At 35.0% G+C, this 14,560-nt stretch overlaps 1 protein-coding gene across 1 annotated transcript; it reads right to left on the bottom strand.

Annotated features, from left to right (window-relative positions):
* Nucleotides 1-242: 242 nt before the first annotated feature.
* Nucleotides 243-6,297, bottom strand: LOC106637076 (tyrosine-protein kinase receptor torso-like). Its single transcript, XM_089590863.1, has 17 exons — nt 6,210-6,297; nt 3,886-4,031; nt 3,692-3,818; nt 3,500-3,607; nt 3,279-3,349; nt 2,699-2,861; nt 2,425-2,597; nt 2,204-2,333; nt 1,999-2,132; nt 1,677-1,905; nt 1,413-1,585; nt 1,265-1,337; nt 1,136-1,198; nt 975-1,036; nt 694-908; nt 447-584; nt 243-366 (listed from the first exon to the last, which is right to left on the bottom strand). Exons 1-17 carry the CDS (start codon nt 6,295-6,297, stop codon nt 243-245), a joined length of 2,217 nt encoding a protein of 738 aa, XP_089446989.1.
* Nucleotides 6,298-14,560: the final 8,263 nt, after the last annotated feature.

Here is a 14,560-nt window from a genome sequence, read left to right as displayed (position 1 = left end):
CGTGTCGTTCAATCGTATGGCCTTTATTCACGATTCATTTGGAAGGTGTGGTGTGAGAAATTTTTTTTTTTTTTTTTTTTTTTTTTGTTATTGAGAACAAGTTTAAATTCGTGCATTTTATTTAATTTTTTTACCACGCAAGTAATTATTTTAATTAAGCGACTTTATAAATTAAAAAAATTAAATGATAAGTATTTGAGGTCAAGTCGTAAAAATTTTAATTTACTTTTCTGTGGACTATGTCAATCGGCTGTCACTTGACCACCAGTGATGAGTACGTTCAAATATGCCAGTTGTCGCTTCAACTGGCTGAAAGTGGGTCTGTTTAAAGGATTCTCACGCCAGCACGAGAGCATTATTTCATAACTGAAAAATTGACAGGGATTAGTAAGTGTTTGCCAGTACATCCGGGGAATGAACATAAGCTCCAAAAACCACTGGCTTACAGTTCAAATCCACAACTGGAGGGCCTCTTCATACGATATCCCGACTGCAAAAGGTGCAAAATTTCGCTGCTGTGCCACTCTGGGTAAGGGTTGCCGCCTAGAGTCACTATTTCGTAAAGCAGGATGCCAAACGACCATCTGTCGAAGTAAAAAATTACATCTACATGTTAGAACCATCGAACTGTCGAGCCGTCATCAGTGATTGTCAAAAATGATGAATGAAAAAAATTGCACAAGAGGGACTTACACGTCACTGTAAGTGGTGTAAATGGTGTACGCGAGGCTTTCAATGGCCATCCACTTGAGGGGCAGTTTATCGTTGCTCTGTTTTTTGTAAACGTTCTCCTGGTAAATGTCGCGACTGAGACCGAAATCAGAGATTTTCACCGTCTTGTCGGCACAAACAAGCACGTTTCGGGCGGCTAAGTCGCGATGCACGATTCGGTTGGACGACAGGAATTCCTGTTGGTTCAAAATAATCTTGTAGTTAAACGATTGAACCAATATACCAAAGTGAGTCGCACTTACCATGCCGTTAGCTATTTGGCGAGCAATGTTGAGCAGATCTTCGTTGTGCCCGTTCATCGCTTCTAAACGATACAACGGCGATTGCGCGGGTGATGATAAAAGAAAAATCTTCAAAGTAACAATTGTTGGCTGCAATTTAAATGAATTTGAATCAAACTTACCTTGCTGGATGTCGTACAAGTAGTTGTTGATGGCCCACCCCACGTTGTGATGGCCCTGCCGAGCTTGGATAAAATACAACGATTAAATAACAAATGCCGTCAATACTCACGCGATGAAAAGCAACTCACGAAAACTCAAAGCGTCCGCTTGGCTCTGTATTTTCTTACTCTTGAATATGTCCATCGCCGTATCCGACAGAATCTGCGAACCGTAAGAAAATCAATGAACGCAATCGGAGGTGTACGATTTTGAGCTTAGCGAGCGAATCACTTGTACCGTTCTCAAATACGTTTGCAAGTCTCCTCTGTCGCAGTACTCGACGATCAGCAGGGGCCTCTTGTCCAGAGTGCAGCACCCGATCAAAGAAACGATATTTTTGTGATTGCCGATTGATTTCATTAGTGAAATTTCCCGTTGAAAGCTCTTCAGATCGTTTTCACTTGCCTCGTCTGTGAATGGCATTTTTTTCGTATTTTCAAATAATTTTCTCATTAATAGTGAGTGTACCTATACTTTATACGCTTGCGAAAATTCGCTTACCCCGCAGCATTTTGACGGCAACGTTAACCGATTGGCCACGGCCGTTTTGGAGGGTAGCTAATTTAACGAGGCCACCGATTCCACTGCCCAGGGCTGTTTTGATCGTCAACCGATCCAGTGGTATCTCAAACTTGTCTTTGACTTTCACGTCGTTCACGTAAAACCGCGTCGACGATAAGGATTTTCGAGGAGCAATCACGTCGTCGAAAGTACCTTTTCGATCCATCCCCTGAAATCGGTTCTTTTTTATTCTTCATCCACTCATTAAATATGATAGGCAAGGTATGCATGTACACATAAACGTGGAAAAACAGTAGCTCACCTCGAACACGCTGTACTTGCAAAGAGTTTTCGCCACATTTATCTTGGACCGGTAGTAAAAGTACGCGATCGTCAGGCACATCGAAAGACTTGTAACTATCACAATCGGTATAACGACTTGAAACTCAACTGCCCCTAAAATGCGTTGTCATTATTCAAAGTGCACTTGTTGCTTGAGTATTACCATAAAGTTACAATGTGTGTACCGATTGGTTGGTCACTTTTCGTGAACAGTGTCGACTGGAAACTCGAGCCTCCGGCGGACTCGGCGACCACTCCTATTCTGTAACGACGGCTCGAGGCAACTCCGATCTGCACGTCTGCCGTGCTTTGGTTCTATCGTCCCAAAGATAAAAAAAGGGGGAAACAGTGCTGTAGATATGTACATATTTGAATGCATGCGAGGATTTAATTCATTTCGACTCACCCCGGCGACAGTGACGTCTACAGAGTCAAAATTATCGCTGTCCATAGGTTCAACGATGACCGTGTAGTTATCGGGCAGTAATGTTGGTTTGTCCCAAGCGACTCGGAAATATGCCGGGTTCATCTCTGCTGACTCGGTGTAAATTACTCGCAAACCCGTCACCCGAGGTGGGGCTGCAGTCCATAAATAGTCAAACAAGCATTACTCGGACGTTGATGAATTATTTTCATCCATGGATAATATATTAAATGACATATCAAAAAATTGCATTCACCACAAACGGTCAAATCGTATTGAATGTCCAAGCACGAGGGAGTCCTGAATGTCAGGGTGAAGTTTTCACTTTGTTTATCGCCTACATCGTTTCTCGAAATGACGTACACCACGTCATCGCTGTTGTAATCGACGTACTCCAATTTTAAGCCAAATTCCCGAATCTACAGTAATAACGACAATAATATAATCATGTTACCATCGTTGCGAATGCAAAATAAACACATTTACATAAACTCTAAATTTGAAGTAATAAAGTTTGATCGTACGGTGTACATAAATTATTACGACTGATTCATCGAATTGAATGATTGTTGTGTTTTCTCGACATTTCAAATTTAGAGAGTACACGTAAGTCGACAGCTATGAAAAACGTTTCAAGTATCTTTAATTTTTTAAGAAGATAGAGTCATCACGGAAAAGTAGTTTTTTCCAAACAATGAACCCAGTGTATACATTTTTAAACAGCTATTAACGTATTTTTTCCCAAAAAATTTGATGGATCGCTTTCTTTCCTCAGAGCTGTCGATATGTATTAAAAATATATAAGTTGACGACTATTTTACAATGTAATTATTTACCGCGTCAACTCGATATTGATGCAAGTTGTGTCTACCTGACCAAAACACAACGTCGTACAAGCAGTTTCGGTCTATAATCGAATAGTTGAAACATCAAACAAAAATAATACAAAACATTCATTTCATGTTTAAATGCAATTTTTAAGATACGGACAGGAAGGATGCAATGTTTACATAACAATATTTTTTATAAATGATGTGCAAGTACGAGTTATTTATACCATCGGCGGGCTCAATGCTCAGATGAGCTTGCATGCGACCAGGTTTGTTCTTGTTCACTTTGAAATTACCGATGGATACATTATTCACTGCTGCTGGGATGTAACCATCTACAAGGTGGACGTTGTGCCCAATTTTACAACTAGTTTAGATATGGTTGACAACGAGAATCAATGCACGCGCTCGTTTCATACCTGTATGGGTTTCGAACCATTTTGTTGTTTCAGCCACTGCCACTCCTTCCGCTGTGATTTCACGTACCCGAAACTGATACCGAGTTCCCGACTGTAACTTTGAAAATTCAACGAACCCGTCTCTACTCTGCAAATTGAGGTGTAAACAATGAATATTTTTTTTTTTTTTTTATACGAGACAAAGTATAACGCACTACAACGGGATTACTCCAAACGATCCGACGATTTTTCCTCTTTTCGATCACGTAAATCCCAACGTTGTGCTTCAGCACTAAACGATCAACATCTTTGCACTGGAGGGTGACATTAGCTGCGGTGACATTTTCCACCAAAGGAATTTCTAAAAAAAAAAAAAAAAACCCCATAAACAGAACGTCATTTTTTGCTTACAAGTTGCAACAGCTTAGTTAATTTTTAAACTTTGGTACTTGCGTGTTGGTTTGTCAGTAGTTTGTTTGCATATTTGCCGACACTGCTCCTATAAAAAATACCGGTGCATTATGAAAATTTAACGTAAGCCAATAAAAATATCGAGAAAATATTTTGTACCACGCCGAAATTACTGTAAATTACATTTAATCATATTTTATGCATGTAAAGAGTTTTCAAGACAACAAGCAATAAAGTAACCATTGCTTTTTTCCTCAAACCAGACACAAACTTTGTTTTAAAATCATTGGTTCACCCGATCTAAGCACTTGAAATTTCTGAAACTCTAAAAAGTACGGTCACTTTGACTTCCAAATACATACCTTCTTCGGCCGTACCTCACGGTCAACTTTTGAACGTTGTATCCGTTTCATTAATATTCATTAAAATCGTAGAAAAAGGAAAAAAATTTATTTTTACCAAAATTCATGAAAAGCACAATTGTTTATTGTAATGTTACAGTAAAATGGTATCGTGAGTGTAAATCACACGTACGTTATACTGTGTTGCCTGTTTATAGTATGATTGTCTTTGCGGCATATTATTGCGATAATATTTCCATGTATGTATCATACATGTATAAATCAACACGGTATGTATTTGAACAAGCGTCATGAAACACTTGTACAATTATTAGCGGCAATAAAAAAAAAGTCGGTGATCTCAAAGGAAAACAAATGATTCGCCTGTAATCTGATTAAAGAAAAAAAAAGGCCATTGTGGTAGCAGATACTTGTGCGAATAACATATTTAAACGTATAAACCGAAACAGATGGCCTTTTTAAATGTTAAAGCAATGATAGCGATTGTTTCAAACAAAAGTCACTATGAAAAAAAAAAAAAAAAAAAAAAAATGGGTACGCACAATCAGAATATAACTTACGTCTGAACAGCGTGCCATGCACAGAGCAGTTGATAATACATGGTCTAGGGATGAGTTTTCGACGAGTGGAAACCAAAGAGCGAAAAGTAATGCAAGCAACAGTAGCAACGAGTTCATCCTCTATTAGGATACACCTAAAGCCACCCCGACGAGTCGTAAAGGGAGCGAAATCGAAGGAAATTCATCGATTCGTCGATTTATTCTATATTGCTTATCTATAATTATGTAAAATATTTCTTATAGACTAAATTTAAATGAACACTAGCAAATTCGAGCGATTGCAACTGCAGATGCGGAAGGTTGGCGATCTACTGTCGACTTGTTTCGCTCTTACTTTACGCGCGACTCGTATTTTAAATGTGTGTTTTTTACGTATTATTATGTACGTACACATACATAAAAAAACGTAGCCCGTAAAAATATATATATATATATATATATATATATATATATACGTAATGTTAGTAACGATGTGTATGTATACATGTACGTTTATTTGTACGCACACACTGTATACTCAAACGTACAGTGTGACAAATTTTTTCCTCCATCGTTGTTTCTTTCTTACCCTACCTTTCCTTTTTTTTTTTTTTTTTTTTTTTTTTAAATCGAAACTATAATAACAATATGCTTTACCAAAGATGAAGCATCAAGTAAACTATTAAAAAATCGTACAAACTTTTACAGAGAAATAACAATTTGTGTCAGTTACAATACGCACAAATGTATTGCTACAAATATTCCAGAGCCCTATATGCTTACTACTACCATACATTGATTTTGTGCCTTGAGTAATGCATAATTTTGAGTAAAAACGTACACAAAATTAAAGTAAATTGACATATAATTAGTGATCTTCGGTAAATGTACAAAAAAATGTTAACGGTAGAGATATCGAAATAAACAGAATTTAAGATGGAAATAAAGTATCAAATTTTTTTATTAGATACGAACAATTAGTTTCTGGATTCTAACGACGGCAAAAGTAAACTTAACATTATTTAGATACAAACAATATTAAGCGTTTAAAATCGTCTCAGAAATAATTCTGGTTACTCGTATATCATTCGAAGTACAGATATTGCCTTGTACTAATATCCACCAAACGAGAGTTTCGATCCAAAAAAGGTTTTTTTCGTAAAAAACAAAATCGAAACTTTAATTGCTCGTATCTCAGAAATCTCATAAAAGTGCAGAAATTTTTACTCGATAATTTTTCAAGTTTGACGTTGCTCTTCGTCTTAAGAAGCATTTGATTATCTCTACAATCGTTGAGCACATGATTTCCGTCCATTATTATCACTTACATGGCCTAGGCTTTTCTCCAAAATCGATATTTTTTGAAAAAAAATGAAGTTGAAACTTAAAATGCCTGTATCTCCGTAAATAATGGAGATATCGCGAAAAGGACGTTATTTTAAGATCATAAAATTTCAGAAATTTTTTCTCGATAATTTTTCAAGTTTGGCGTTGCTGTTCGTCTTCGAAACTACTGTAGTAACTCTACAATCGTTAAGCAGATGTTTTCCGTCCATTATTATCACTTACATGGCATAGGCTTTTCTCCAAAATCGATATTTTTTGAAAAAAATATAGTCAAAACTTAAAATGCCTGTATCTCCGTAAATAATGGAGATATCGCGAAAAGGACGTTATTTTGAGATCATAAAAGTTCGGAAATTTTTACTCGATAATTTTTCAAGTTTGGCGTTGCTGTTCGTCTTCGAAACTACTGTAGTAACTCTACAATCGTTAAGCAGATGATTTCCGTCCATTATTATCACTTACATGGCCTAGGCTTTTCTCCAAAATCGATATTTTTTGAAAAAAAATGAAGTTGAAACTTAAAATGCCTGTATCTCCGTAAATAATGGAGATATCGCGAAAAGGACGTTATTTTAAGATCATAAAATTTCAGAAATTTTTTCTCGATAATTTTTCAAGTTTGGCGTTGCTGTTCGTCTTCGAAACTACTGTAGTAACTCTACAATCGTTAAGCAGATGTTTTCCGTCCATTATTATCACTTACATGGCATAGGCTTTTCTCCAAAATCGATATTTTTTTAAAAAAATATAGTCAAAACTTAAAATGCCTGTATCTCCGTAAATAATGGAGATATCGCGAAAAGGACGTTATTTTGAGATCATAAAAGTTCGGAAATTTTTACTCGATAATTTTTCAAGTTTGGCGTTGCTGTTCGTCTTCGAAACTACTGTAGTAACTCTACAATCGTTAAGCAGATGATTTCCGTCCATTATTATCACTTACATGGCCTAGGCTTTTCTCCAAAATCGATATTTTTTGAAAAAAATGTAGTCAAAACTTAAAATGCCTGTATCTCCGTAAATAATGGAGATATCGCGAAAAGGACGTTATTTTGAGATCATAAAAAATCGGAAATTTTTACTCGATAATTTTTCAAGTTTGGCGTTGCTGTTCGTCTTCGAAACCACTGTAATAACTCTACAATCGTTGAGCACATGTTTTACGTCCATAATTATCGCTCACATGGCCAATGGTTCACTCCAAAATCGATATTTTAAAAAAAAAATATAGTCAAAACTTTAAATGCCTGTATCTCCGTAAATAATGGAGATATCGCGAAAAGAACGTTATTTTAAGATCATAAAATTTAAGAATTTTTTTCTCGATAATTTTTCAAGTTTGGCGTTGCTCTTCGTCTTTAGAAGCATTCGATTATCTCTACAATCGTTGAGCACATGTTTTACGTCCATAATTATCGCTCACATGGCCCAGGCTTTTCTCCAAAATCGATATTTTTTGAAAAAAATGAAGTTGAAACTTAAAATGCCTGTATCTCCGTAAATAATGGAGATATCGCGAAAAGGACGTTATTTTGAGATCATAAAAGTCCGGAAATTTTTACTCGATAATTTTTCAAGTTTGGCGTTGCTGTTCGTCTTTGAAACCACTGTAATAACTCTACAATCGTTGAGCACATGTTTTACGTCCATAATTATCGCTCACATGGCCCAGGCTTTTCTCCAAAATCGATATTTTTTGAAAAAAATGAAGTTGAAACTTAAAATGCCTGTATCTCCGTAAATAATGGAGATATCGCGAAAAAGACGTTATTTTGAGATCATAAAAGTTCGGAAATTTTTACTCGATAATTTTTCAAGTTTGGCGTTGCTGTTCGTCTTCGAAACTACTGTAGTAACTCTACAATCGTTAAGCAGATGTTTTCCGTCCATTATTATCACTTACATGGCCTAGGCTTTACTCTTAAATCGATATTTTTTTAAAAAAATATAGTTGAAACTTAAAATGCCTGTATCTCCGTAAATAATGGAGATATCGCGAAAAGGATGTTATTTTGAGATCATGAAATTTCAGAAATTTTTTCTCGATAATTTTTCAAGTTTGGCGTTGCTGTTCGTCTTTGAAACCACTGTAATAACTCTACAATCGTTGAGCACATGTTTTACGTCCATAATTATCGCTCACATGGCCCAGGCTTTTCTCCAAAATCGATATTTTTTGAAAAAAATGAAGTTGAAACTTAAAATGCCTGTATCTCCGTAAATAATGGAGATATCGCGAAAAGGACGTTATTTTGAGATCATAAAAGTCCGGAAATTTTTACTCGATAATTTTTCAAGTTTGGCGTTGCTGTTCGTCTTCGAAACTACTGTAGTAACTCTACAATCGTTAAGCAGATGTTTTCCGTCCATTATTATCACTTACATGGCCTAGGCTTTTCTCCAAAATCGATATTTTTTGAAAAAATATAGTCAAAACTTAAAATGCCTGTATCTCCGTAAATAATGGAGATATCGCGAAAAGGACGTTATTTTGAGATCATAAAAGTTCGGAAATTTTTACTCGATAATTTTTCAAGTTTGGTGTTGCTCTTCGTCTTTAGAAGCATTTGATTATCTCTACAATCGTTGAGCACATGTTTTACGTCCATAATTATCGCTCACATGGCCCAGGCTTTTCTCCAAAATCGATATTTTTTGAAAAAAATGAAGTTGAAACTTAAAATGCCTGTATCTCCGTAAATAATGGAGATATCGCGAAAAGGACGTTATTTTAAGATCATAAAATTTCAGAATTTTTTTTTCGATAATTTTTCAAGTTTGGCGTTGCTGTTCGTCTTCGAAACCACTGTAATAACTCTACAATCGTTGAGCACATGTTTTACGTCCATAATTATCGCTCACATGGCCCAGACTTTACTCTTAAATCAATATTTTTCGAAAAAAATATAGTTGAAACTTAAAATGCCTGTATCTCCGTAAATAATGGAGATATCGCAAGAAGGACGTTATTTTGAGATCATAAAATTTCAGAAATTTTTGCTCGATAATTTTTCAAGTTTGGCGTTGCTCTTCGTCTTTAGAAGCATTCGATTATCTCTACAATCGTTGAGCACATGTTTTACGTCCATAATTATCGCTCACATGGCCCAGGCTTTACTCTTAAATCGATATTTTTTGAAAAAAATATAGTTGAAACTAAAAATGCCTGTATCTCCGTAAATAATGGAGATATCGCGAAAAGGACGTTATTTTGAGATCATAAAAGTTCGGAAATTTTTGCTCGATAATTTTTCAAGTTTGGCGTTGCTCTTCGTCTTTAGAAGCATTCGATTATCTCTACAATCGTTGAGCACATGTTTTACGTCCATAATTATCGCTCACATGGCCCAGGCTTTTCTCCAAAATCGATATTTTTTGAAAAAAATGAAGTTGAAACTTAAAATGCCTGTATCTCCGTAAATAATGGAGATATCGCGAAAAGGACGTTATTTTGAGATCATAAAAGTCCGGAAATTTTTACTCGATAATCTTTCAAGTTTGGCGTTGCTGTTCGTCTTCGAAACTACTGTAGTAACTCTACAATCGTTAAGCAGATGTTTTCCGTCCATTATTATCACTTACATGGCCTAGGCTTTTCTCCAAAATCGATATTTTTTGAAAAAAATATAGTCAAAACTTAAAATGCCTGTATCTCCGTAAATAATGGAGATATCGCGAAAAGGACGTTATTTTGAGATCATAAAAGTTCGGAAATTTTTACTCGATAATTTTTCAAGTTTGGCGTTGCTGTTCGTCTTCGAAACTACTGTAGTAACTCTACAATCGTTAAGCAGATGTTTTCCGTCCATTATTATCACTTACATGGCCTAGGCTTTTCTCCAAAATCGATATTTTTTGAAAAAAATGTAGTCAAAACTTAAAATGCCTGTATCTCCGTAAATAATGGAGATATCGCGAAAAGGACGTTATTTTAAGATCATGAAATTTCAGAAATTTTTTCTCGATAATTTTTCAAGTTTGGCGTTGCTGTTCGTCTTTGAAACCACTGTAATAACTCTACAATCGTTGAGTACATGTTTTACGTCCATAATTATCGCTCACATGGCCCAGACTTTACTCTTAAATCAATATTTTTCGAAAAAAATATAGTTGAAACTTAAAATGCCTGTATCTCCGTAAATAATGGAGATATCGCAAAAAGGACGTTATTTTGAGATCATAAAATTTCAGAAATTTTTGCTCGATAATTTTTCAAGTTTGGCGTTGCTCTTCGTCTTTAGAAGCATTCGATTATCTCTACAATCGTTGAGCACATGTTTTACGTCCATAATTATCGCTCACATGGCCCAGGCTTTACTCTTAAATCGATATTTTTTGAAAAAAATATAGTTGAAACTAAAAATGCCTGTATCTCCGTAAATAATGGAGATATCGCGAAAAGGATGTTATTTTGAGATCATGAAATTTCAGAAATTTTTTCTCGATAATTTTTCAAGTTTGGCGTTGCTGTTCGTCTTTGAAACCACTGTAATAACTCTACAATCGTTGAGCACGTGTTTTACGTCCATAATTATCGCTCACATGGCCCAGGCTTTTCTCCAAAATCGATATTTTTTGAAAAAAATGAAGTTGAAAGTTAAAATGCCTGTATCTCCGTAAATAATGGAGATATCGCGAAAAGGACGTTATTTTGAGATCATAAAAGTCCGGAAATTTTTACTCGATAATTTTTCAAGTTTGGTGTTGCTCTTCGTCTTTAGAAGCATTTGATTATCTCTACAATCGTTGAGCACATGTTTTACGTCCATAATTATCGCTCACATGGCCCAGGCTTTTCTCCAAAATCGATATTTTTTGAAAAAAATATAGTCAAAACTTAAAATGCCTGTATCTCCGTAAATAATGGAGATATCGCGAAAAGGACGTTATTTTGAGATCATAAAAGTTCGGAAATTTTTACTCGATAATTTTTCAAGTTTGGTGTTGCTCTTCGTCTTTAGAAGCATTTGATTATCTCTACAATCGTTGAGCACATGTTTTACGTCCATGATTATCGCTCACATGGCCCAGGCTTTACTCTTAAATCGATATTTTTTGAAAAAAATATAGTTGAAACTAAAAATGCCTGCATCTCCGTAAATAATGGAGATATCGCGAAAAGGACGTTATTTTGAGATCATAAAAGTTCGGAAATTTTTACTCGATAATTTTTCAAGTTTGGTGTTGTTCTTCGTCTTTAGAAGCATTTGATTATCTCTACAATCGTTGAGCACATGTTTTACGTCCATAATTATCGCTCACATGGCCCAGGCTTTTCTCCAAAATCGATATTTTTTGAAAAAAATGAAGTTGAAACTTAAAATGCCTGTATCTCCGTAAATAATGGAGATATCGCGAAAAGGACGTTATTTTGAGATCATAAAAGTCCGGAAATTTTTACTCGATAATCTTTCAAGTTTGGCGTTGCTGTTCGTCTTCGAAACTACTGTAGTAACTCTACAATCGTTAAGCAGATGTTTTCCGTCCATTATTATCACTTACATGGCCTAGGCTTTTCTCCAAAATCGATATTTTTTGAAAAAAATATAGTCAAAACTTAAAATGCCTGTATCTCCGTAAATAATGGAGATATCGCGAAAAGGACGTTATTTTGAGATCATAAAAGTTCGGAAATTTTTACTCGATAATTTTTCAAGTTTGGCGTTGCTGTTCGTCTTCGAAACTACTGTAGTAACTCTACAATCGTTAAGCAGATGTTTTCCGTCCATTATTATCACTTACATGGCCTAGGCTTTTCTCCAAAATCGATATTTTTTGAAAAAAATGTAGTCAAAACTTAAAATGCCTGTATCTCCGTAAATAATGGAGATATCGCGAAAAGGACGTTATTTTAAGATCATGAAATTTCAGAAATTTTTTCTCGATAATTTTTCAAGTTTGGCGTTGCTGTTCGTCTTTGAAACCACTGTAATAACTCTACAATCGTTGAGTACATGTTTTACGTCCATAATTATCGCTCACATGGCCCAGACTTTACTCTTAAATCAATATTTTTCGAAAAAAATATAGTTGAAACTTAAAATGCCTGTATCTCCGTAAATAATGGAGATATCGCAAAAAGGACGTTATTTTGAGATCATAAAATTTCAGAAATTTTTGCTCGATAATTTTTCAAGTTTGGCGTTGCTCTTCGTCTTTAGAAGCATTCGATTATCTCTACAATCGTTGAGCACATGTTTTACGTCCATAATTATCGCTCACATGGCCCAGGCTTTTCTCCAAAATCGATATTTTTTGAAAAAAATGAAGTTGAAACTTAAAATGCCTGTATCTCCGTAAATAATGGAGATATCGCGAAAAGGACGTTATTTTGAGATCATAAAAGTCCGGAAATTTTTACTCGATAATCTTTCAAGTTTGGCGTTGCTGTTCGTCTTCGAAACTACTGTAGTAACTCTACAATCGTTAAGCAGATGTTTTCCGTCCATTATTATCACTTACATGGCCTAGGCTTTTCTCCAAAATCGATATTTTTTGAAAAAAATATAGTCAAAACTTAAAATGCCTGTATCTCCGTAAATAATGGAGATATCGCGAAAAGGACGTTATTTTGAGATCATAAAAGTTCGGAAATTTTTACTCGATAATTTTTCAAGTTTGGTGTTGCTCTTCGTCTTTAGAAGCATTTGATTATCTCTACAATCGTTGAGCACATGTTTTACGTCCATAATTATCACTTACATGGCATAGGCTTTTCTCCAAAATCGATATTTTTTGAAAAAAATGTAGTCAAAACTTAAAATGCCTGTATCTCCGTAAATAATGGAGATATCGCGAAAAGGACGTTATTTTGAGATCATTAAAGTTCGGAAATTTTTACTCGATAATTTTTCAAGTTTGGTGTTGCTCTTCGTCTTTAGAAGCATTTGATTATCTCTACAATCGTTGAGCACATGTTTTACGTCCATAATTATCACTTACATGGCATAGGCTTTTCTCCAAAATCGATATTTTAAAAAAAAAATATAGTAAAAACTTTAAATGCCTGTATCTCCGTAAATAATAGAGATATCGCGAAAAGGACGTTATTTTGAGATCATAAAAGTCCGGAAATTTTTACTCGATAATTTTTCAAGTTTGGCGTTGCTGTTCGTCTTCGAAACTACTGTAGTAACTCTACAATCGTTAAGCAGATGTTTTCCGTCCATTATTATCACTTACATGGCCTAGGCTTTTCTCCAAAATCGATATTTTTTGAAAAAAATATAGTCAAAACTTAAAATGCCTGTATCTCCGTAAATAATGGAGATATCGCGAAAAGGACGTTATTTTGAGATCATAAAAGTTCGGAAATTTTTACTCGATAATTTTTCAAGTTTGGCGTTGCTGTTCGTCTTCGAAACTACTGTAGTAACTCTACAATCGTTAAGCAGATGTTTTCCGTCCATTATTATCACTTACATGGCCTAGGCTTTTCTCCAAAATCGATATTTTTTGAAAAAAATGTAGTCAAAACTTAAAATGCCTGTATCTCCGTAAATAATGGAGATATCGCGAAAAGGACGTTATTTTAAGATCATGAAATTTCAGAAATTTTTTCTCGATAATTTTTCAAGTTTGGCGTTGCTGTTCGTCTTTGAAACCACTGTAATAACTCTACAATCGTTGAGTACATGTTTTACGTCCATAATTATCGCTCACATGGCCCAGACTTTACTCTTAAATCAATATATTTCGAAAAAAATATAGTTGAAACTTAAAATGCCTGTATCTCCGTAAATAATGGAGATATCGCAAAAAGGACGTTATTTTGAGATCATAAAATTTCAGAAATTTTTGCTCGATAATTTTTCAAGTTTGGCGTTGCTCTTCGTCTTTAGAAGCATTCGATTATCTCTACAATCGTTGAGCACATGTTTTACGTCCATGATTATCGCTCACATGGCCCAGGCTTTACTCTTAAATCGATATTTTTTGAAAAAAATATAGTTGAAACTAAAAATGCCTGCATCTCCGTAAATAATGGAGATATCGCGAAAAGGACGTTATTTTGAGATCATAAAAGTTCGGAAATTTTTACTCGATAATTTTTCAAGTTTGGTGTTGTTCTTCGTCTTTAGAAGCATTTGATTATCTCTACAATCGTTGAGCACATGTTTTACGTCCATAATTATCGCTCACATGGCCCAGGCTTTTCTCCAAAATCGATATTTTTTGAAAAAAATGAAGTTGAAACTTAAAATGCCTGTATCTCCGTAAATAATGGAGAT

This window comes from Copidosoma floridanum, unplaced genomic scaffold (assembly GCF_036245765.1).
Source record: "Copidosoma floridanum isolate Cflo_tuat_1 unplaced genomic scaffold, Cflo_Japanese_pri ptg000013l, whole genome shotgun sequence".
NCBI classification, from domain to species: Eukaryota; Metazoa; Arthropoda; class Insecta; order Hymenoptera; family Encyrtidae; genus Copidosoma; species Copidosoma floridanum.
The sequence above is the reverse complement of the archived record's forward strand: the minus strand, read 5'-3'. Positions and strand labels throughout refer to the sequence as shown.